This window comes from Lethenteron reissneri, chromosome 16 (genome assembly GCF_015708825.2).
Source record: "Lethenteron reissneri isolate LAM-NWPU_2019-01 chromosome 16, ASM1570882v1, whole genome shotgun sequence".
Lineage (NCBI taxonomy): Eukaryota > Metazoa > Chordata > Hyperoartia > Petromyzontiformes > Petromyzontidae > Lethenteron > Lethenteron reissneri.
The window spans coordinates 2,625,958-2,649,053 of NC_083794.1; the positions used below are offsets into that span (position 1 = coordinate 2,625,958).

The 23,096-nt window shown below is 41.9% G+C and overlaps 1 protein-coding gene across 3 annotated transcripts in view; it reads right to left on the minus strand.

Moving 5' to 3' along the window:
• GLRB (glycine receptor beta) overlaps positions 1–23,096 on the minus strand; it is a 186,260-nt gene that overhangs the window by 47,469 nt on the left and 115,695 nt on the right. Inside the window, exon 10 of one of the 3 annotated variants that reach the window (XR_009755190.1) lies at positions 12,953–13,082. Coding sequence is in view for 2 of the 3 variants with exons in the window: in XM_061552206.1 (XP_061408190.1) it covers positions 12,953–13,101 (149 nt within the window). In the remaining variant the exon portion in view is untranslated. Of the gene's footprint in view, positions 1–12,952; positions 13,102–13,948; positions 13,985–23,096 lie in introns of those variants that run through there. The other 2 variants (XM_061552206.1, XM_061552207.1) reach the window with 2 other exon arrangements.

The window sequence follows — 23,096 nt, forward strand, 5'->3', positions numbered from 1 at the left end:
AATATATTTAGAAATATTTGGCTTTTATGGCTCTCCCTAGTCAAAAAGGTTCCCGACCCCTGGCTTAGACATTACCTACTATAATCACCCAGCAATGTCTGTCCGTCCCATGCGTGACGTCACTACACACGAGGCCCACCCCCCCGCGTGACGTCACTCCACATGAGGCCCACCCCCCTCATTAATATTTATGAGTGGGTGGATTTTTACACTAACGCAGAGGAAGGTCGTGCTGTATGAAATAATTGATTACGCAAAGTCGCTTCAAATATGACGTTTCTGTACAGAAAGTGACGGTAAAAAATAAATCTACACAGCAGTGCTACATCCGTGCGTGACATCACTGCAAAAGAGCCCCCCCCCCCTTAATTAATATTCACGCCCGCATGGAAATGTACACTAACGCACAAGGTTGCGCACTCCACATGCCGCACCCCTCCACAATAACCATTAGCGAGTGACGTCACTCCACTGAGACACCCCCCCCCACTCAATAATAATCATGAGCTGAACAATTTTTCTACGTAATATTTCAGATTTACTGCAATATACACCCGTCCTTGGACGGGCAAAAAAGCTAGTTATGGTAAGGGGGAGGGGGGGCACACTTCCCAATGACATCTGGTAAACCCGCACACAAACTCACGATGTGTTGTCGTGGAGCATTATGGGTATAAACAAATATAAGCCGCACTCTGTGACTATACATGCACATTACAGTGTTTTAGTCCTTCAGACTCTGATATTATGAATCAGCAATTATTTAAACAAGCACACTCGACCAATTTCGGGTATGATCGTCCAGCATCATTTCACATACTCAGCTATTGAGTCCCACATGGTTGAAACTGGTTCAGAGTTGGCTTCCTAAAACAAATGCTGTGGGTTAATTTGATTTAACATAGATCTAGAAATAGGATTGTCATGGTATAATGACTTGAAGCAATTAACTGATATACTTTCAATCAGTTGATATTGCTCACTTTAAATGCTGACCATCATACGAGGCTGCTACGTATGTATACATTTACACGCTGTGTTCTCTTTTGGGGAATCTAAGGTATTGTAGGTTTTATTTTTTTCAAGCATAATCCCTTGTGTCATCCTTCATCTTAACCTGAATTCTTTGACATGTGCTTCAGATTACACCTTTTTTCTACAGCTGTGAGGGGTTTTCATTGGGTGGAGATAATCAGCTAATTATTTTCAAGCATGCAATTTAAACGCAATGCAAATTTACTCTTTCCATAATTGTCTAATTAGAACACAATGATCCTCGTTTTTTGACGCGGACACTATGTGGCGTTCATTTTGATGTTATACCCCGTGAGTGTCAACGTATGTAGCAAAAAGACGTTTTTTTTTATTTTTGAGGTCTTTTGCCGTTGACATCACCACACCTCGTAATCACTTCCTTCTGCTGGCTTTCAGAGTTGTTGCAAAGCTGACGCCCAATCTTCATGCCATCGTGTGGCTTTAGGGCTTCTCGTTGGTCACAAACCTCTGTATGCCACTCCATTGTCTCGTTCGGGGAAGCGAACCTCTTCAAATCTGCAAACATGTGCCACCAATTGCAACCTCCACTGCCTGATTAGATCTACAGTGCTTTATTGCAACTTCCTGGACCGATATTAAAGACTCTGCTTCGTCTCATCCACACTCTTCAACCACCATACTGCAGGCCGCTTCACTTCTCTTCATGCTTTTTTTGTTCTCCATTTACAGGTATTTATAGCTTTATTCTATTCAAGAAATGTATTTGGCGTACTGCGATCCCTGGATGAATTGCGCCTTATAATTGTAAATTATAATAATAATTTACTCATCTATCATACATTGAATGGTGCTGTTTGTTACTGGCCCCTTCGCTCTGAAATCATGATTAAAACAAAAATAGCAAAGCATCCTTTGCTTTCACATTCTCTATGTTCAAAAATATGAATCTTCTTTAATAGTTACTTGATAAAAGTCAAGTTCTCTGAGCCCATAAGGTAACAGCCATTGCTGCTGCCCCTATCACCCATCTCTGAAGACGAAAATTTACCCTTGTACTTTTACAAAGTCGTTCATGTTGCTTGTATTTTTTTTATTAATTCATCTTAAAATGAAAAACAATCAAATTATTTACGCAATTATCAATTCAGAACACCTACTGCTGTATTTTCTGCAATGTATAATCCAATTGGGGAACTGAATAAAGAAAGTGACACTGTCTCATATTGTTTGTGTTAACAAATTGTTGATAGTAAGTGCTAAAACAATAAGTGAATGGAGGTGGAGAGCATAATACTCTCTCAATGTCATAAAAAGTCTGGCAGACACTTTATTCCAAGTGTCAGGATTCTGTTTTTTTTACATCGTGCATACTGTGTATAAATACTACCAACATGAACGCAGAGGCAAATGTATTTTTAATAGAGGTTAATATAACACGTCAATGCTGAGAATGCATTATGAATAACACTATTAATGTATCAGCACCGGATATTAAAATTGACATCCTCTGGCAATTACCCAGTAAACCGTGGCTAAAAGCCCCATTCTCCATCAAACATGCGATTGGTTCTTTAACGTCCACACACGTGTAGTGGGCTAAATTGAAGCACACACTCGAAATTGGAGGCAACACGTTTTATTGACTAACTCAACGCTTAACGTAACAGGACAGCTACACAAGGTGGTGACCACCGCTCCTGACTGACTAACACTCGGAGGGATCTCCACTGACAAAGAAATTATCAGTCTAAAATTTTAATGGTAGGTTTATTTGAACAGTGAGAGACAAAATAACAAAAAAATCCAGAAAAACGCATATAAAAATTTTTATAAATTGATTTGCATTTTAATGAGGAAAATAATTATTTGACCCCCTCTCAATCAGAAAGATTTCTGGCTCCCATGTGTCTTTTATACAGGTAACGAGCTGATATTAGGAGCACACTCTTAAAGGGAGTGCTCCTAATCTCAGCGTGTTACCTGTATAAAAGACACCTGTTCACAGAAGCAATCAATCAGATTCCAAACTCTCCACCATGGCCAAGACCAAAGAGCTCTCCAAGGATGTCAGGGACAAGATTGTAGACCTACACAAGGCTGGAATGGGCTACAAGACCATCGCTAAGCAGCTTGGTGAGAAGGTGACAACAGTTGGTGCGATTATTCGCAAATGGAAGAAACACAAAAGAACTGTCAATTTCCCTCGGCCTGGGGCTCCATGCAAGATCTCACCTCGTGGAGTTGCAATGATCATGAGAACGGTGAGCAATCAGCCCAGAACTACACGGGAAGATCTTATCAATGATCTCAAGGCAGCTGGGGCCATAGTCACCAAGAAAACAGTTGGTAACACACTACGCCGTGAAGGACTGAAATCCTGCAGCACCCGCAAGGTCCCCCTGATCAAGAAAGCACATATACATGCCCGTCTGAAGTTTGCCAATGAACATCTGAATGATTTAGAGGACAACTGGGTGAAAGTGTTGTGGTCAGATGAGACCAAAATGGAGCTCTTTGGCATCAACTCAACTCGCCATGTTTGGAGGAGGAGGAATGCTGCTCATGACCCCAAGACCACCATCCCCACCGTCAAACATGGAGGTGGAAACATTATGCTTTGGGGGTGTTTTTCTGCTAAGGGGACAGGACAACTTCACCGCATCAAAGGAACGATGGACGGGGCCATGTACCGTCAAATCTTGGGTGAGATCCTCCTTCCCTCAGCCAGGGCATTGAAAATGGGTCGTGGATGGGTATTTCAGCATGACAATGACCCAAAACACACGGCCAAGGCAACAAAGGAGTGGCTCAAAAAGAAGCACATTACGGTCCTGGAGTGGCCTAGCCAGTCTCCAGACCTTAATCCCATAGAAAATCTGTGGAGGGAGCTGAAGGTTCGAGTTGCCAAATGTCAGCCTCGAAACCTTAATGACTTGGAGAAGATCTGCAAAGAGGAGTGGGACAACATCCTTCCTGAGATGTGTGCAAACCTGGTGTCCAACTACAAGAAACGTCTGACCTCTGTGATTGCCAACAAGGGTTTTGCCACCAAGTACTAAGTCATGTTTTCCAGAGGGGTCAAATACTTATTTCCCTCATTAAAATGCAAATCAATTTATAACATTTTTGACATGCGTTTTTATTTATTTTTGTTGTTGTTATTCTGTCTCTCACTGTTCAAATATACCTACCATTAAAATTATAGACTTATCATTTCTTTGTCAGTGGGCAAACGTACAAAATCAGCAGGGGATCAAATACTTTTTCCCCTCACTGTATATCGTCGGACCAGGACAGCTTAACAGGCTGCCTGGTCCACGAGCGGAGACCGGAGACTGAGGACCATAGGCGGCGGCTTTATTCCCAGAGTTGAATGGCCCAGATCCCTCTCGGGACATGGCTTATAACTGCTGCGGCGTGGCTCGCTCCGCCGTCGGTCATGCCCCTTTCCAGATCCTTCGGGAAGGCCCGGGTTCCTCATCACGTGACCCTCGCACCCCCATCAGGGGGTCTCCTGGGCCCCCTCATCAGGTGACGTGCCCTCTCGGGTTCACCCAGGGTATCACGTCCTGACCCGACCTCAGTGACACCCGAACCCTGCCCTCCAGTGAGTCATGCCGTGCCATGCTCATACTGGTGCCATAGAGAGGGACCCCACATACAGTACCTATCATCACTTGGTACTGTCGCAACACAGTAGTAACATAATTTGTCACTACCCTTGTTTAAAGAGCACTGCATACTTCAGCATTGCAGACATGACTGAGTGGTAGAATGCATGTATGTAGTAAGATGATGAAGAATTACTGACTCCCGATGCAAGAGAGGTCATAGTTCTTGGGGGCGGACTGCATGATGATATATGTATTAATTTCACACCGTACGTAGCCGACCCTGCTAATCGGAGGTGCAGAGGTTTGGGGTTCGAGTCAAACAATGCAGACTTCCTCATTTGCAAAGAGGGTCGCGCTCGGCTAAGACTGCCACTGAACTGGGCGCCTGCTGCTCCTGACATCACAACCGTTGAGGCACAATCGATCTCTAGCACTCGTTCTCTTCCCACGCAATCCAACTCGACAGGACCTCATCTCTCCATTGGCACGGCATCTCCCACATCCACCATTGTGTTTCCCCGGCCGACACGGAGACCTGTAACTTGATCACATCTCGCATCGACGTCTGTTCTCTATGGACTCCCAGAATCAATCACCTCCAAATCCCAGGTGATAAAAATGCCGTATCCAAAGATATCACCTGCACCCATAAATGAGACCATATCACTCCAATACTGCATACCACCACTGGTACTCATTCCAGATCTGGATCACCCTCACCATGTTCAAAATCCTTCATTAAACTAGCAACATTCTGCCTCTCCCCCTCTCATATCACTCCACATTCCTGCACACTCTTCACTCTAGAAACCCAGGCCTTTTGTGGAAACCCCAAGTCAACATTCACTCTGTTCGAGGTCTTTCCTTCTCGTCTGCTGCCACTGTGATCTGAAACTCATTCTCACCGGCGATTCCTTCTGCCCTCTTCTCTATGAATGACCATACTCCTTTTGCCTTAAAAAAAACCAAAAGTATATATGCCTACTTTCTCCATGATGCGTATCCCGTTGTTTTGTACAGCCTTGTAAATTGCAGTTGCATTTAGGCACAGTGCATCCAACATTGAATTGGAATTGTTGTCTTGTATAATGTAGAATTACGTGGACTATGACTGGAATTAATATCTGAAATATTGTATAACGCAATACTATAGATGTAACTTAAATATATGCAATAACAAGAACGTGACTATGGTTAAAGAATTCGAAATGTATCGAAAGATTAGCCATTGATTCAACATAATGTATTTTATTTGGACAAGCTAGAGGTAAAGCATATAGTTATTACTTAAAATTGACATCCCCGTGCATATAATGGTTGCAAGGAAGCAGCTTAGTATATTATGCATTAATTGTCTGATTTATATATGATATGAAAATTGGTATAGTGTACTGCCATCACACCACGTGATGTTCCCTATTGCGACAATAAATAATGCAAACACTATTGACAAAATCGTGACTTCAAGTCAATCACAACTAGTCAAGAATATATTGCCTCATTTGTTTTCGATGTAAATGATGACAGCAGGCAACCTATTGATCGAACCAACATGAATATTTAACAGGATTTGTTTGGGTCATACAAAATTATTTTTCTTGTGGCAAATATCTCCTGTGGTTTTCACGTTTCTCACTCGTTATTTTCATTTCCAAACTGCCAGATTGATACCGTCATCATTATGTCAAAGTATGTATAATTAAATTGTAATGTCCGTATGATTGCGATTCATTTTTACAACATCAAAAACATACTGTGCAGCCTTTTTGTAAATCCACTGCTGACTGAAGGTCTCCTCATGCCGTGTCTTGGAATGGAGTTATTTAACTTAAACGTTACCATGCTGGTCAGTGTATGTTGGTGAAGCAGGGAGGACCAAGATTGGTTCAGTAATCACTCAGCCACTGATGGTAGCCGTGGCTGGGAATTTAATTCATGTCCCCCAGTTTATAGCACAGTGCGCTCACCACGACATCACTGCAATATGCAATACTTTACAATATTTGTTATTTCTATATGATAATTATTAATTCATTGTCACCGCTTCAAAACAATTACCGCAATTGGACCCGTAAGCTGTTACATTATGGATATATCTTCAGAACACTCCCACCGAAACGCATTTAAATACTGCGAATCGTTAAATAAAATGCACAAAAGGCAATCACACGAGGACAAAGTGATGGGAAAGCGGCAGAGGCAGCGTTACAAAAATAAAATGTGGGAATTATATCGAAGCAGCAGGAATAATGTTACCAGTGGAGTAATTGTGGGCAGCATTTGTTTTTATTTGAGCCATAACCTTTGTGTGGTTGATGACGCCCTGTGGATTTTTTTGTAATTTCCCAGTCTGTGGATTAATTTAGTCAATCTCAAAATTAAAGTATGTTTGACTAAAGCAGCAAAAAAAATGTAGTCTGCTCTTACTCATTAAATCTTGTTGTGAGGGGACCAACATTTTTAACCCCCACAATAGTTGTATTATTATTATACATGTAAATAAATATAAGTATCACGAATTTCCATTTTGAGTCCTTCGGCACAGTCGCAGATAACGCCGCCAAATGACCGTAGTCTGCTTCTTCATGCAGCCTCAATGATTTCGCCTCATTACAGACAGTCACGCTTCGGCCTGTTTTGCAGTCAGTCGTCATAGTCACCGTCACCCTTGACGAATCCCGTCCGCTCGAAATGGTAGTTGATTAAAATGGAGTTAAAAAAACGCTTTGTTGACACACATTTATATCGCTATCGTGGCTTAACACAATCAACGCTGGTCACCAGAGCAGATGAGGCATAGAGGGTGCTCATCAATGTGAAGTGACATTGAATGAGTCACTGTAGCGCGTGGCGCTGAGAGATTGGTAGACAATGGAATGAGGGATAGCAGCCCGTCTACCAGTTGGACCCGTGGGCCAAGCCCTGGGCCTTCTGGGGGGATCCAGAAGGGAGCCTGGGCAAGGGTGGAGCCTGGCCACACTGGGGAGATTAAAAGATGAGCTCCGACTCCCAGTCGGAGCTGCTACCATCGGGAATTGAACTCGTCATGCTGCTGTCGTCGTGGTCTTCCCCTCTTCAAGCTGTCGGTCTGGAAGCATGTTGGCTGTCCCGACCCGTTAGGGAGTTAACTCTTATGGCTGTGAGAGCCGGAATAAACAAGAGGGATAACGCCTCCTACTAGTGTCCCTGAATTAGTAGACTACAAATGCATAGATGCCACAGTCTCCGAGGGGAGAGAATATATGAATAAAAATTCTGAGTGCATCCATGACTTGCGTAATAAATTCACATTCACAACAGCTTAGCTTCTAAATATGCACCTACACCGTGACATTTTTGGATTGAGTGTTCACGTCTACTTTCCATGACATTCTAAAAAGAAGAAAATATATATGAGTGAATGATCTCTTTCATGAGTTTATTATTTTCAACATTATTTGCGAGTTGGAAAACCCAAGCTGAGTGTGTGTTTTCCATGTAAGCACTTATGAAAATGCATTTCTCTCAAGTCAATCTGTGAAATTACAAGATCATCCCAGGAGATGTGACCGAAATAAGGCCCAACGATGGCTCTTTGCTCCGTAATTACTTTAACTCTTACCAAGCGCTGTGAAGCCCTCCACTGAAGACTAATTTTGCATCAATGGGTGCAAGAATGCGACCTTCTGTAACACTGCATATGGTATATTAAACATTTTCTAACTATGTATACAAGAGTTCAATATGCTCAATATAAGCACAGAAGACAACTCATCTTCTTGGTTCTTTCGGTAAAGTCACGTAGAAGGGAAGTAATAAAATAATAAAAATAAAACATAATAAAATAATTCTCACGACGTTTCGGCCACAACGCAAGCAGCTGTCCTCAGGTGAAGAACAGGTCTGTCGATAAGACAGAAGACAACATTATAATCATGATTGCTCGTGTATCGCACACTGCTTCGCATGCAGCGTGGATTTTGCGAATGCACACCTTATAAAAACAGCATTGGAATATGAAACATTCATTTGTTACGTCACGTAACACACTTGCAGCACATGTGTTTGGCATGCAGCTTGTGCATGGAAAGGAAAACAGCTGTTCAGGAGCACCTATTAATGTCAGCGCTCCCATAACCCCGTGATAATAATTAATAATAATAGTATTGTCAATCACTTTATCAGCCCACTAACGGACAAAGACCTCCATAATTGAGGTTTTGGGTTAGATCGCGTAAATATAAATTCGTCGTGAAACCCACAACCACTTAACACAGCCAACTAGTAAGGCTTGTCACGTGCCAATTCGTTACTAGTACAGCACACCGGTGTGTTGGTGAGTAAACTCACAACATTTACAATTCGACTACGACGTATCGCTAGTGATTACAACCAGCATCATCAGGCAACAGCCAGCGTTGTGTCACCTGTATCGGGTAGTGGCGGATTTAACGACAGATTTATATTTACGAAATCTAACCCAAAAACTTCTATTATGGATAATATTGGTCGCGAAAGCCTACGTTTTAAACGGAGGAAGACCTCTTAATGCCTTTTCGGACACCGTCATGGTTGTTTGACCATACTTCACCATGCAGATCACTGTGGCTTGGAGAAGAGAAATCCCGGGACCGGTCGAGATATCAATCGCTAATGACCTCAGCTTTGGTCAGGAATCGAACTTGGCTGGCCAAGTTCATAGTTCAGTGCCCTAATCAGTGTGCCACCGCCCCAATCCCAGAAGCAGGTACACCTCACCATATTTGTCTTCGCCATTCCCGATATTCACAGAGACTCCACCAAGTTACTTCTCAATTTTATTTCTCAATTTTAGGTGACAATAGAAGACCAGGTTATGATAAGAAGTGCAAATCGTTTTGACGGCCAGCAACTGAGCGCAGAGCATCGGGTCTGCAACTCAATGCGCCAGCCACTTTGCAACCACTTCCTACACGTGTGTAGAGAATATGAATAGAAAAAATGAGTTTCTCACTTTTACCATCTTCAAGATCCTCCATGGACTTGCCCCTACATTTTCCTCCCCTTTAATTGCATTGTACTCATTTCCTCCTGCCTCGTTGCCCCAGAAGCAAGGATTTCTGTCAAAGCCCCCCAGTCACTCTTCGCTCAGTGGGAGGTCACTCTTTTTCCCCTGCTGTCCACATGGTCTGGAACTCCACCAAGCGATTATCTGTGATGTCAACTGGCTCCACCCCCTGTTGAAATCCAGGCTAAAGAACTATATCTTCTCCTCTAGTCTATGACTGTCTATTATTTTAAAAATATACACTTTGCATAGTCTCCTCTCTCCCAATGCTATGCACATCTCGGTGTTTTGTTCAGTGTCTTGAGATGAATATGCTTTGGTGTTTTACATTTTCAAATCGAAGTATACTCTAAGTAGGAATGGCACTCATGTCGAATAGCAGCTAGGATGCTTAACTCAATCCAGACAAATTGAGTTTTGACTCCTGGTCAAAGCAAACCATGTATTGATCACATTTGTGCTTTTGACACTGCATTCATCAACTGAGCAGGACTGACAGAGCAATTGTGTAGCAAGTAGCTAATTAAGAGTGAAGCGTATTATTCAAATTAAATAAACATAATGCAAGTGATATTAGTAAAGCAGAACAGACTTTTTTAGTATATTATCGAAAGGCCCGAACAGTAACGTCTAGACTATGGCACAGATAAACTAAACAACTATACGTAGAATGGCTTTTTCAATCACTGCAGATTTTTAATTTTTGGAGAAATATACATAGGGAATGCGTTACACGATGTAGAAGTGTGTGGGAAAATACTTACTGGCATTGCGAGTAGTTCTAGTAGCATAAAGCGTCAGTGCACTAGTAATTTGAATATTGAAGCGGGGTGAGATGAACACGCTTGTGATAGTTTTATATGAGTAAATTAACATGCATTAACGATCTCTGGAGAGCAATAACTGGAGAAATAGTGGCGGCAGAAGAATAGTGATGCTTTAATTCATGAATGGTGCATGGAATGCAGTGAAGCAGTTCATGTCTCACGAATTATTTAACGGTTAAGGTGAACTATGGCTGCCTGTGTTTGCACATTGCTGCCACAAATGAGGCTGGAGACTCCAATGCCACTGCGTGGGTTTTTCACGGTTGTGTCTAGTTTAACTCTGCTTGAGAGCTCCTTCAAGAACTTCTTAAGTCCCTAAGGGAGCAGCACCTGGAGAGAAACGTTGGACATGCCTGACCAACCCAAGGTACAACACACAAAAAAACACATCGGTTTATTCAAACTCTGCCTTTGTTGTTGTTGTTTTTATGCGCAAGGACATAACGCAAATTTAAGTCCGGTGTTCATAAGCCTATAAAGGATAATTATACAGCTAATGTGGGCTGTGCTATTCGTTAAAATTGTATGTTGAACTTATTTCCCCGTGCACGTGTGTTCATACACACCCTGCGTACATGTGTTCGTTAACGAGGCTCAGTCAGAATGGTAAACGTTAAATATGAAAAGTGCACGTGTCCACTTATCACTTTGTTCACAATGTTATTAATATCAATTTAGAGACCCCCCTTTGACTGCTGAATAAAGGCCTCACCACGCCCTGTGGTTTGGTGAAGGTGAGGGCCGAGAACCAATTCAGTTATCATTTACAGACCGATGGTAGCCATGGCCAGGTATTGAATTCAAGTTTCTGGCTTCAAGACACAGTATGTGAAAGAAGTTCAATATGCATACACTGTACATAACCAACCGTGCTAATCGAAGGTGCAGGGGAAGGACAACAAACTAAACACAAAACGCAGTTGTAAACAAATGAGTTTTCAATCGAAACTTTAAAGTGCAAAGCTCCAGTGGCATCCGAATATCAAGAGGAAAAGCATTCCAGACGTCCACAGAAGCGCATCTGAAAGGGCGAAGCAGTGACCGTCTTTGTTCGATGGCTAGCTAAAATCCGCCGCGAGGATGACCGGAGAATGCTCCTTGATGCGATCAGCAAGGTAATTGTTGGTAATGGACAACAATTGCATCGTGTTTAGTGACATGTGTTAGGGGATTATGTCATATTGAACTCACAATTATGTCATACAGGGGCAAATGAGATATAAATGAGGGACCAAAGTGATTGGAAGTCAGAAATGAAGGGGAGATTCAAAAATATTTCCCATATTTAGAAATTCAACCCTGCTGTTATGAATGCAATTATAAATTCACAGTAACACGATCCTTGCAACCTCTAATATGTTCTACACAAAGACGATGGGGCTCCAAAAATAGATTTTGGTCTCCATGATTTCCAGCGATGTCACAATGCACAGTGTGATCACTGAATGCGTTGTCAATTAATTGGTGTAGTTGTGTTGCCACCCTGTATTCAAGCCGGGAGCTGGGATAGAGAAACATGAGATTTGTTCTCACAGTAACCAATTTCATTGTCACGTTAGCACAGAGGGATTCAGTGTCCAAATAATGATATGTTGATACAATCGATTATAGACAATACATGAGCTAATTCATCAACAAGAAAGTGTGTGTTACTTAGCACAACAGAATTACATTGAATCTACTTCATCATCAGCCATGGTCTATCCACTGCCGGATGTAAGCCTCCCAAAGCTGCCGTCGCCTCTCATGATCGTGAATATAAAAGATCCACCGAACACCAGCACACATTACGTCATCACTTCAATACAATTACTAATACACTTAATGGGTTTTCGGGATCAATATAATTATCGTAGCATGTTTTAAACAAGGCATAAAGCAGGGTGTGCAATATCAAAACGGAAAGGTAATTTTGTTGCAATTAAGTTTGAATCCTCGCAGGGTTTATAGTTGACTTTTGCTTATAGCATCGAGTTAGATAGCAGCATTGATTTGATAGGCCATACCCTGTATGGCTTAATAGGCAATAACCCTGAATTTAAACACATTCTCATGAGATAATAAGTATTTGCAAGGTCCAATACTTGATACATTAAATGTCACTTAATTTCGACAATGAAACAAATGCCATCACCCGTTTAATTATTCAAACAAAATAATGTCCACTTGTTTTATATCGGATCAGAGAGGTGGCTCAGTGGTAGAGCAATTGGCTCGGAATCGGAAGGTTGCGAGTTCAAACTCTGCTTGGGGGTTGCCTTCGCCCATCATGCCTTTGGGGTCATTATAATAACTACCACTTTGTTGCAGAAGTCAATAGTGGTTGTCCCATGGATAGATTTGCCCCTGCTATAGGAATGTGAAATGTATGCAAACAGGAGCTCAGTTTCATCTAATTGCTCTTTTTTTTATTTGGGTCGTCCATTCCTTTCAGAGAGGGAGGGGAGGGAGGGAGGCCGATGAGGGAGACTGGAATTGCTCGCGCTGACCTGCACAATGGCGTACTCGACGAGGGAGGCGAACGTGAAGACCAGGCACATGATGAGCCAGATGTCGATGGCTTTCACGTACGACACCTTGGGGAGCTCGGCGGCCAGCGACATGCTCTCCGATGACAAGCTGAGCACCGAGAAAATACCTGCCGAGCATGACCTTCACTTACTCGAGGAAGCAGAGCATTCCTCGACATACACCGCGTCACTCACGCGCCGCGCACGTGCATGGTTGTGCGTGTTTGTGTGCACCGTATTATAATATGGGGAGCGGTGGTGTCGCAGTTAGCGCGCTGCGCTACGAACCCGGCGACACGAATTCGATTCCCGCTCACGGTCAACGCCAGTGATGATTATCTGAACCGGTCCTGGGCCTCCCCTAGGTTTCAGCCTTAAGTGAGTACCATGTTTCATGTGTAAACATTGCCACTGGTGAGACAAAAGCGGCCGAGCGTGGTGCTGGCCACCCACCCCCCTTTTGTGCTGTGCCCGGCCTTCATAGGTGCTCACTAAATGTACTTTCCTCACAAGTCTATCAAGGCTATACGGGGCATGTATGTCCGTGTCTTTTTACACCACATAATAAGCGCGGATTATATTATTTGTCGGGTAGCTGGGAATTGGGGGTAATCATGACAGTAGTGCAGGGTCACACCAAGCCTATATTAAAATGCATGTTGCATCTCCAGTGATATTATTCATATGCCTTAGATTGAAGGAGCACAACACAAGAACATTTCTATGATGCCCTTGGTTGTTTTCACTTTGAGTCCTTATAATGGAAAAATAAAACGAATTTCCAGCCTGTCAATTCGCTGCTGGTTGAGGGCCACCCCATGCTATGTCAGTCATGGGGACGGCTTGGCCATATTTTACTCTGCTGCAGAGTGGAGGTTGGTAAAAGAGTGGCGTTGGGGGGGGGGGATACTCGTGACTCATGTTAGCCATGGTCAGCAATTCAGAATCAGAATCTTTATTTAGACTGTAGGAGGAATCCGATGAGCCATGATGCTCTTTTTCACAGGTGTCCTGTACGGGGCATGGGGTAAGCAAAGTTACAACAGAAAACAAGACAACAATAAAAAAAATACATGAGGGCAAAATATAGAACATAGTAAGCGAGTCACTATATATATATAATTAATCATATAAGTCTGATTTATAAAAATTTGACGAGGCAGCAAAAACAACCAAAACACAACAACACAACGGTCCCAGGCCCCACCGAGATAATACAGCAGTAAGTCCCTCAATACAATGGCATATTAACATCCTGTCGCCAGATCCATACTACAGTGTGCTAACCACTGCACCGCTGCTCCACCCCAGCAAAACTTGGATACGGATGTTATTTATTCCAATAACAATTTGACTGGACCACATGCATGGATGTATTTTTCACATATAAAGTAAATTACACATCTGATCATTACTTTGCCTTATTTGCGATATTAGATTAAATAAATACAGTGTCTAGAGAAGTATTTATACTGTCATGTTGTGCAAACTAAAATGTGTCGAATGGATCTAAATAAATAACTAATGCATCAAATAAATGTGTTTTGCAAAGCATTGCAAAGCTCCAGGTACTTGATGAAATAGATGTCCAACGTTTTGCTCTGTGCGCTTTGAGCTTTATCAGGAATTAAATGCACTTTCTGAAGAAGCTTCCAGCACGTGGAGCTAAACGTCGGTCATCGTGCTGGAAAGCACGTGGTACAGCCCCTGAGCACACAGCGTAACCGTGGAAACCTACTCAGTGGCATTGCGACAAAAACTGCACGTTTTATAGCGTCCCATTTTAAAATATCTCCTGTCAATCTGTCACAGTAGACGGACAAGAGAAATCAAGGGCATGGCCAGGATTGAGGTTGCTGTGCAGGAATTTGCATTATTATTGTTGCAATAGATTGGCCCCAGGCTCCTTTAGGAAGCAGAATACCGTGTAGGTAGTAAATAGGTTAGTTCCAGGTGGGGGCTCCCCTTCTTCAAATTATTCCTGCTGCAGCACTGACAGATGTGCAACAGTGGTGTGACAGGTGGCTCATATACATCGTGACCCTTTGCAATGCAATTTTAAACAGAAGAGCGGGGTCATGTTATCATATCAGTTGCCCATTACAATGCGAAGAGGTTCCACTTATTCCCATGCCTTGGTTGTGGCGGTGTTTGGAATAAATGGGTGAGTGGGGGAGTGGAAGCGTAGACCATCATGCATTGTATATCAAGTGCGGTCAAAGTGTAAAAAATACATTCTTGACATGAACGTTCTGTGGATATTTTAAATTAAAAAAAAAATCGAAAGTGAGCCCTGAAATGTTACGTTTATAATGATATGCATAATATTGAAAAAAACCAGCCGAGAGCCCAGTGTGAGAGGTCTCATTTGTATGAGAGACCTGAGAAATTCTGCAGAACAAAAAAATGGGGCAATGGAAAATGCTCGATAAAATACATTCCACAAAACAGAAACAACAAAAACAAGCACTTTGGGGCATGACCAAAAACGGTAAAGGTGCAACCTTTCAATTGCTTGTTGACATCACTGTTGACAGAGGGTTTTTGGCCTACCCTTCCATGCTGGACATACGTCTTAAAAAAACGGGAATACCCACACTTTACATGACAATACACGACCTGCTGATGCACTAAATGCTGCGTATCCATTTCATAATCAGAAGATGTATTTATCCTAGAGGAATCAGATGAGCTATGAAGCTCCTTTTAACAGACGTATTTTTAACTACTTTTGCACTGTATGTATCCAAATGTGCTTATCAGAGGTGCAGGGGAAGGACAAAAAACTAAACACAAAATGCAGTTCTAAAGAAATTATTTTCAAACTTAGATTTTAAAGTCCATAGCTCCAGTGGCTTCCTAATGTTAGAAGAGCGTTCCAGACGGCCACAGAAGCACATCTGAAAGCGCATGATGCGGTGAACATTTTTGTTTGATGGTGAGCCATAAGCCGCTCCTGCGAGGATGACCAGCTTTTGCGTGACGATTTATCTTCCTTGACGAGATCAGCAAGGTATTGTGGTTCATTTGTGGCAAGCACTTGTTGTGTTATAATGTGTCTGTTTGGCAACCGGAAACCAATGCACGGCGAGTGCTGCTCGGTGGGAAGAGGCAGTGGAGGGGATTTTAAGAAACTGACACCGTTGTCTCAACTGCCACGGTGGGATATTGAACTGAATGACCTCTGGATTGCAAGTGATAACCATTCGCTTCTAAATTCGAGAACGATTTGCTCCCAAGTGGCACTTGGTATCGGAGTCTTGCCTGGCCCTCCTCTGGGTCAATCTAGCTAAAAAAACGTACCTAGTGAAGTGTGTCCACGTGGGAGTGGGGCGGGGAGTCGCTGATGAGAGAGAGATAACTGACCATGGTCGCGGCTACAATCACCCCCCCCCCCCTTTTGTGTGCTAAGTTATCTCTCACAGTGCTTGCTCCAAGACCATATATATCATGTATATGCATCCACACAACCATGTCCAGAGAAATTCGATGCCTTGGTACGTAATGTTGTCTTCGGGTCACCTTCCCGTCTCTCATCAGCATTGTCCAAGCTAGCCACTTTACCAAGGCCTAGATTGTAACTAATGTTATAATTTCAATAAACACTGCTTTTGTCCATGTTTTATTTGAGACAAAGACCACGTAAAATTATATTTCATAAAACAAATAGAAGACTAAGCTATTAACCACAACATATTTCCATGTTCCCTACATTTAGTGTTTACCATTCGATTCCCAAACCAGAGAACGCCAAAAGCAATGCAAGTATCAGAACACTTATAGCTCGGGTTGATCAGTTACATCTATAGGATTTTTTTCCAGTATTCAAAATGATAATAAAAATATCAATAGGTTTCACCCTTTTTGGCAATAAAACAGGAGGTGTTAAGACGCCACCACTTGTAGTGCCATTGCTGCATGAATGCACTCATTGAGAAAACGTTCACTGCCTTGTAGTCCAACAAAATATAATTAACATGGAATTACGGAATTGTCTGTGCTTGCAAAGCTCCTTATGCAGAACATATGGTGCTTAGTGCTAAGTGGAATGTGAAAAGCAATGCCACCGCCTGTCCTCATAATGAGCTAAACATGTCAACGTTGTCTCTCGTCTCCGTCTTTCCTTGGCAAGGTTGTTATAGCAGAAGGTATTTTTTGGAAGGCGATGGGAGGTTTACGAGTGCCGATTATGCCCAACCGTATCCCGGCTGTGAACTATGAGCATCAAGAGAAAGGGTGAAGCATTTTACTATTTCATACAACCTCCTTATGTATGCTGAACTTCTTTCGCATCCTTCGTTGTCAACCGCGCTTATTGGAGGCGTGGGGGGGAATGCAAACAAAATAAAACACAAAAATACTTTTAAATAAATTCGTTTTCATTCCAGATTTAAAAGTACATAGCTCTAGCGGCTTCCTAATATTGGAAGGAAGAGTGTTCCAGACAGTATTGTCTGGTTTACTGTGCATTTATTCGGTATCTAGATGCCGTTGGGTGGTAGGGTAGCACAAATGTGATGCTTTTGCCTCACAATAAAAAGTGCCTAGGGTTAATTCCCGACTCGGGTGCCTAACTGCATGGATTTTCATCGATAAATGTGAATAATTTGATTCACCGATTTAACCCGCACATCATTGCGGGTAGGAGAGGGTTGCACTGTAGCTCTGAACCATGGCTGTTTGCATATTGGTAAAATTTTAGAGTGATTTATGGAAATTCTAGATTTGATTCTAGATTTGAAGTTTTCATGACTGCAAGGGTCCATAATCTTTGTTTTTTTCGGTAAAATCACGTAGGTAAAAAAGTAAATACAATTATATTAAAGCACGACGTTTCCGAGGTAACACAAGCTTCCGTCTTCAGGTGGCACCGTCACAGCAAAATTGCTGTATGAAGTAGAGAGAACTCTAAGAAATACGAGACTATATACAGGTTAAGGGGGGGGAGGGGCCAGGATGGGCCGTGGGGGAGGTTTAAGTTAAGCCTCCTTTTGTTATGCTGCAGGGGGTTTAAGGAGGGCGCCGTGTGTAGGCGATGGTAAGTGGTTAAAAAAGGAGGACAACTAAACAAGAGGCAGTATTTAAGCTGACAAACTGGTTACCTTGCAGTATATTGCAGTGAACTATAAGGCTGCTAAAGTTTAACTTAGGTTTAACTTGGTTAAAAAAGGGGGCTAATCAAGCTGGGAATATAAAACTGTAAGAAATATGAATGGCTGTACAATTAAAAGGCAGCTAAAGTTTGACTTGGTTGATGACATCTTTCCAATGATTCCTCAATTTGAAACCATCCTCTCGGTTGAAGTTGTGTCTATGTTTGTATATCTGGATAGCTTCATGGACAAATGTCTGATAGTATCCGGGAGGTTTGCAGAGTACTTTGGTATCGGAGAAAACAATATCATGGGAACCCACTGTGTTGAAACAATGATCAGCTACGGCCGAAGAATTGGTTCTGCCATGTTTCAAATCTGATTTGTGCTCGCGAATTCGGTCAGAAATATGTCGTTTCGTCTCCCCGATATAGCAGTCCCCGCAGGTACAACTCAATTTGTAAACACCGGGGCACTGCAAGTCAGGAATGACATCCTTCACGGATGGGATCAGATCCTGGATGTTGTGCACTGTATTGAACCGGACCTGGATCTTGTGTTTGTTTAGAATTTTGGAAATATTTTTGGTAATGCCTGCTATGTATGGCAACGTGATGATTTTGATCAGAGTTTCAAGTGGTTGTTTCTGTATGGTGGGAGAAACAGCTTGGCGGATAGTACGGTCAGAGCATCCGTTCATATTGAGGGCCAGATGTACATGTTTTAATTCACTGGCCAGGTGGTGTTGGTCAGAGATGCAGAGCCCTATGGTATAGTTTTTGATGAGGGAATTATTTTGAGCCGGGTGGTGGTGGGAATCAGGCTTCAAGTAGGAATCTGTGTGGGTGGATTTCCTGTAAACAGAATGTCTCAAAGAGCCATCAGGCCTCCTCTCAAACAGAACATCCAAGAATGGCAGCTTGCCATCTTTCTCCACTTCCATGGTGAATTTGATGGATGGGTGTCTGGAATTTATGTGGTCTAGGAAGTGGTTCAATGCTGGGAGGCCATGTGGCCAAATGACGAATGTGTCATCCACATATCTCTTCCACAGGGAAGGACAAAGGGTGGATGTCTGGATGGCATCAGATTCTAATTTCTCCACGAAAACATTGGCTATCACTGGCAACAAGAGGGAACCCATAGGGGTATCCTCATTTTGTTTGTAGAAGGTACTATTCCAGGTAAAGTAAGTGTTGGTGAGGCAGTGCCTAACCAGCGCAGGTACATCCGGGTTCGGTCCATGTTGGACCAAGTCTTCAATTATTGTTATGGTGTCAGGCACTGGGACCTTGGTGAACAGAGATTTATGGAAACACAATAAAAAAATGAACGAATGAATGAATGGAACTAAATGAATGCTGCTTTGTTTGGCACCCTGTTACAGTAATTGAAGTCACATTGCACACTATTACAGGTTTAAAAATCCGATATAATACTGAGAGACCCTTGAGTATCCTTCCACGTGTTGCACAGATGCAGCTGAGCAAGGTAAAGATTATGTGTCTTGTGAGGGGCATTCGCAATAAAAATCACTCACCCATGCGGTTGACAGACGAATACCATATGTGTAATAGTGCACTTATACTCCAGGGGCAAGCGATGTTGTGATCTGCTATGAGATGAGCACATATTCCACATTTAGCCATGGCCAACGGCGGCAATTCAAGTGCCGATGTATTCAGCTTGCTCCACTGTGATGGCAATGGCAGAGATCCAGCTTTAAAGCTGTCTCCTTGCACTACATCTGGCAGAGATAATTTTAAACCACTTAGCGGAACACGGTAAGATGCATTATAAAGAGGGACTCGGGTGTATTTATGAGCTATTTGGACAATTTGTGAGAGCTTCAGAAAAAATGCGAAGAAGCTGCTTTGATACAAGTTGCACGATCTTCTCATGGTAATATGGGATAAATATCATCAATATATTTCAAAGGCCGCTAATAGATGCAAGGGATTCAACCAACAGCGCTGCATTAACATTTAAAGAGACATTTCCAAGGAGATGTATGGACACAGGAGACCTCATGATGCATAAAATAGCTTAAGCATTTCAAACTGGAACATAAACTGCCTGCCGTCGGACATTTATGCCTGACAGTCTCACAAATAAGTAATTTCCCCGACTGTCGGGTCAAGCAAAAAACATTGTATAATGAGGAAAACAGCCAAAAGCAAACAGAAAACAATGTGGTGAGCAATCATATATACATATATAAAAGTGAAAAAAAATTGTCCACATGTGTCCTTAAAAAATTATGGTATTGAAACAACCTGCTAATAATCTGCCGTTTCGATTAACAACTCGAAGTAAATCGTTTCAAATTAATTAGGAGCAACGCTGCAAGAAAGCTCAAATTCAGTATTTATTCCAAAAAATGGCATTTATATTTAAAATGTCCGTGTCCACGAACCCAACAAGACAAAGTCCGTGCGCTCAATGCACCAAAATTTCAATCAAGCAATTTCTGTCATTTTTTGACATTCAGAAAGTTGTAATCTTTGTGCCAAAAACACATTAGGGCTCCCAGCCTTGGAAGTAAACACAGTAATCGCACGCTATTCCAATTCACTTGTCACTGCTGTGGAAATTCCCACTTATGAGAGACATGCAGTTTGTCTTCGGAAATGTATTTGTTTCAAAGTATGAATTCATTTTTATTATTATTATAAAAAATAAGATAATTGTATAATAGCAAACAACATGTCCAAATAGAGCTGTGGCAATACTTCAAAATAAATTATCACATTGTGCACTACAAGAATATGTTTTACCCTTTCTGGCAATAAAACAGGTGTTAAGATGTAAAAAAACCAAACAGATACTGTTTTCAAGGAATCAGGCCTGTATGAACCATATTTACTTGTGGTGAACATGCAAAAAAAAACATGCTCTGGTAGTATATGCATTGTCTTTGAAACTGATTGGTCTCAAACAGTGTTAGACCATAGGACGCAAATGGCATACAAGCAAGAGCCAAGCACTTGATGACTGTCATAGTCACCAATAAATATCTGTTAGGAATTGTTGAATTTACTCTTAAATACCATATGACGCTGGACCAATGGATTAACCTTTTGTGTGCTGTGTTCAAAACCAACATTCCTTACCGTAATTATAACAAAATAGTCAGGAGGTCACAACAGCCAATTCAGATTTTTGCTTCCTTGCTTCTGCTATATCACTCAGTTGCTGCACAGTTAATAGTCAGCCACGAAAGTCCGCTCGTAAAGTCTCACGCCATCTGATTTGAGGTCTCTCCCTTGATCTTCAGCCTCTGGGAACCAATGCAATGGCTGTCTCAATAGTCAACCACAGTCAATAGTCAGCCACGAAAATCCACTCGTACAGTCTCATGCCATCTGGGTTGAGGTCTCTCCTTTGATCTTCAGCCTCTAGGAACCAATCCAATGGCTGTCTCAGAAGCACTGCTTTTCTCTACATATGCCCCACTCATTGCAATCTCATCTTCTCAAACAGCAAATTTTCAAGAAACTGCATTGCCAATGGTGGTCGAGTACAAATAATATAAACAAATTTTACTATAATACTGGACTGAAAGGAAAATATATAATAGGATATATTTTGTTTAGTGGCCCTTATAGGTTGACATAACTCTCCCATTTCAGGATATTCTGCTCGGGCGCGGCACAAATGGTAAATAAGACACAGCGTTTACCGAAAGAAAATAAATGCCCATCTGAATACAGAGTCAAACCATCACCCTTGCAAGGAAATACTCATTAAGACGCTCATATATCGAGCTAATAAAGTGTCTAATGGTGAAAGTCTGAGGAGTGAGGCTAAACATGTTAAAGAAGTGTTGCAATTTAACAGTTACAATGATGCACAAATCAACACGGCACTGAATGCCAAAATTAAATCAAGTAGCACAAGCGTTGAAACTCATCAAGCTATGCAAACTATTAAAATACCATGCATTGCGGGAGTAACTGATAAACTAGTCTGATTTTTGTAAAAAATAAAACGTCAAATTGAGGTTTGGCACGGTACATAAAATACAAAAACTAATGTCTGGTATTCTTGGTTCTTTCAGTAAAGTCATTTATATGCATAAATTAAACACCCCCCCCCCCCCACCGGCCTTCGCACCTGATTGTCTCACAAGTGATGACATCACATTTATCCCTCTATTTAAGATGAAAAAGGAGCATTTCTCCACAACTCTGGTTGTTGCATGATGATGCTAGTTGTAATTATTGGCGAAATCTCGTACTCGAAATAAATGTTGTGGGTTTACTCTCCAACACACTGGTGTGCTGTACTAGTAATAAAGTGGCATGTTTTGTTTACGTGACAAACCTTACTAGTTGGCCTTGTCGGGTGGTGGTGGGTTTAATGACACATTTATATTTATGCGATCTAACCCAAAAACCTCTATTATGGATAATATTGGTCGTGAAAATCTACTACGTGTTAAACTGGAAAACTTTAACTGTCCAGACTCAAAACAACTATTCAAGTTTTACACAACTGTTCAGTCAAATCAATGTGATTTTGTTCATTGATGGATTGGAGTCAGTATTGGACACGCCAATGATGGTTTAGTCAAGTTAGAAAAGTCAATGAGTCCTCGTTCAAATGAGCACTGGGTGATACTCATCTTTGTTGGTTAACCCTCAGCCAACAATGGAAATTGAAAAATAGCGTATTTGGTATAGCACGGCATTATCAATAAAACCAGCAGACCCATGCATTTGACACCATAACGAAAACACGAACATGTCCCCGTACACAGTACAGTTTGCACAGAGGGGAAGTTTGCTATTTGTATTTTGTCATTTTGGAAAATGTCTCTGACATTAATTAGCACTTATTGTGAAATGCAGTGCTACAATGACCTTATAGATGGCCTAGCTGTGTCCCAGAGGTAGTGTGACCAAAGATAAATTGTTCCTTCCCTTCATATATTGTTGCAATATAAAGTGATAAAATTGTAAGCGAACATTGAATGTGAATGTGGACCCCTTACTTGATTTAAGATGTAAGTTTTTTAGGTGATATTG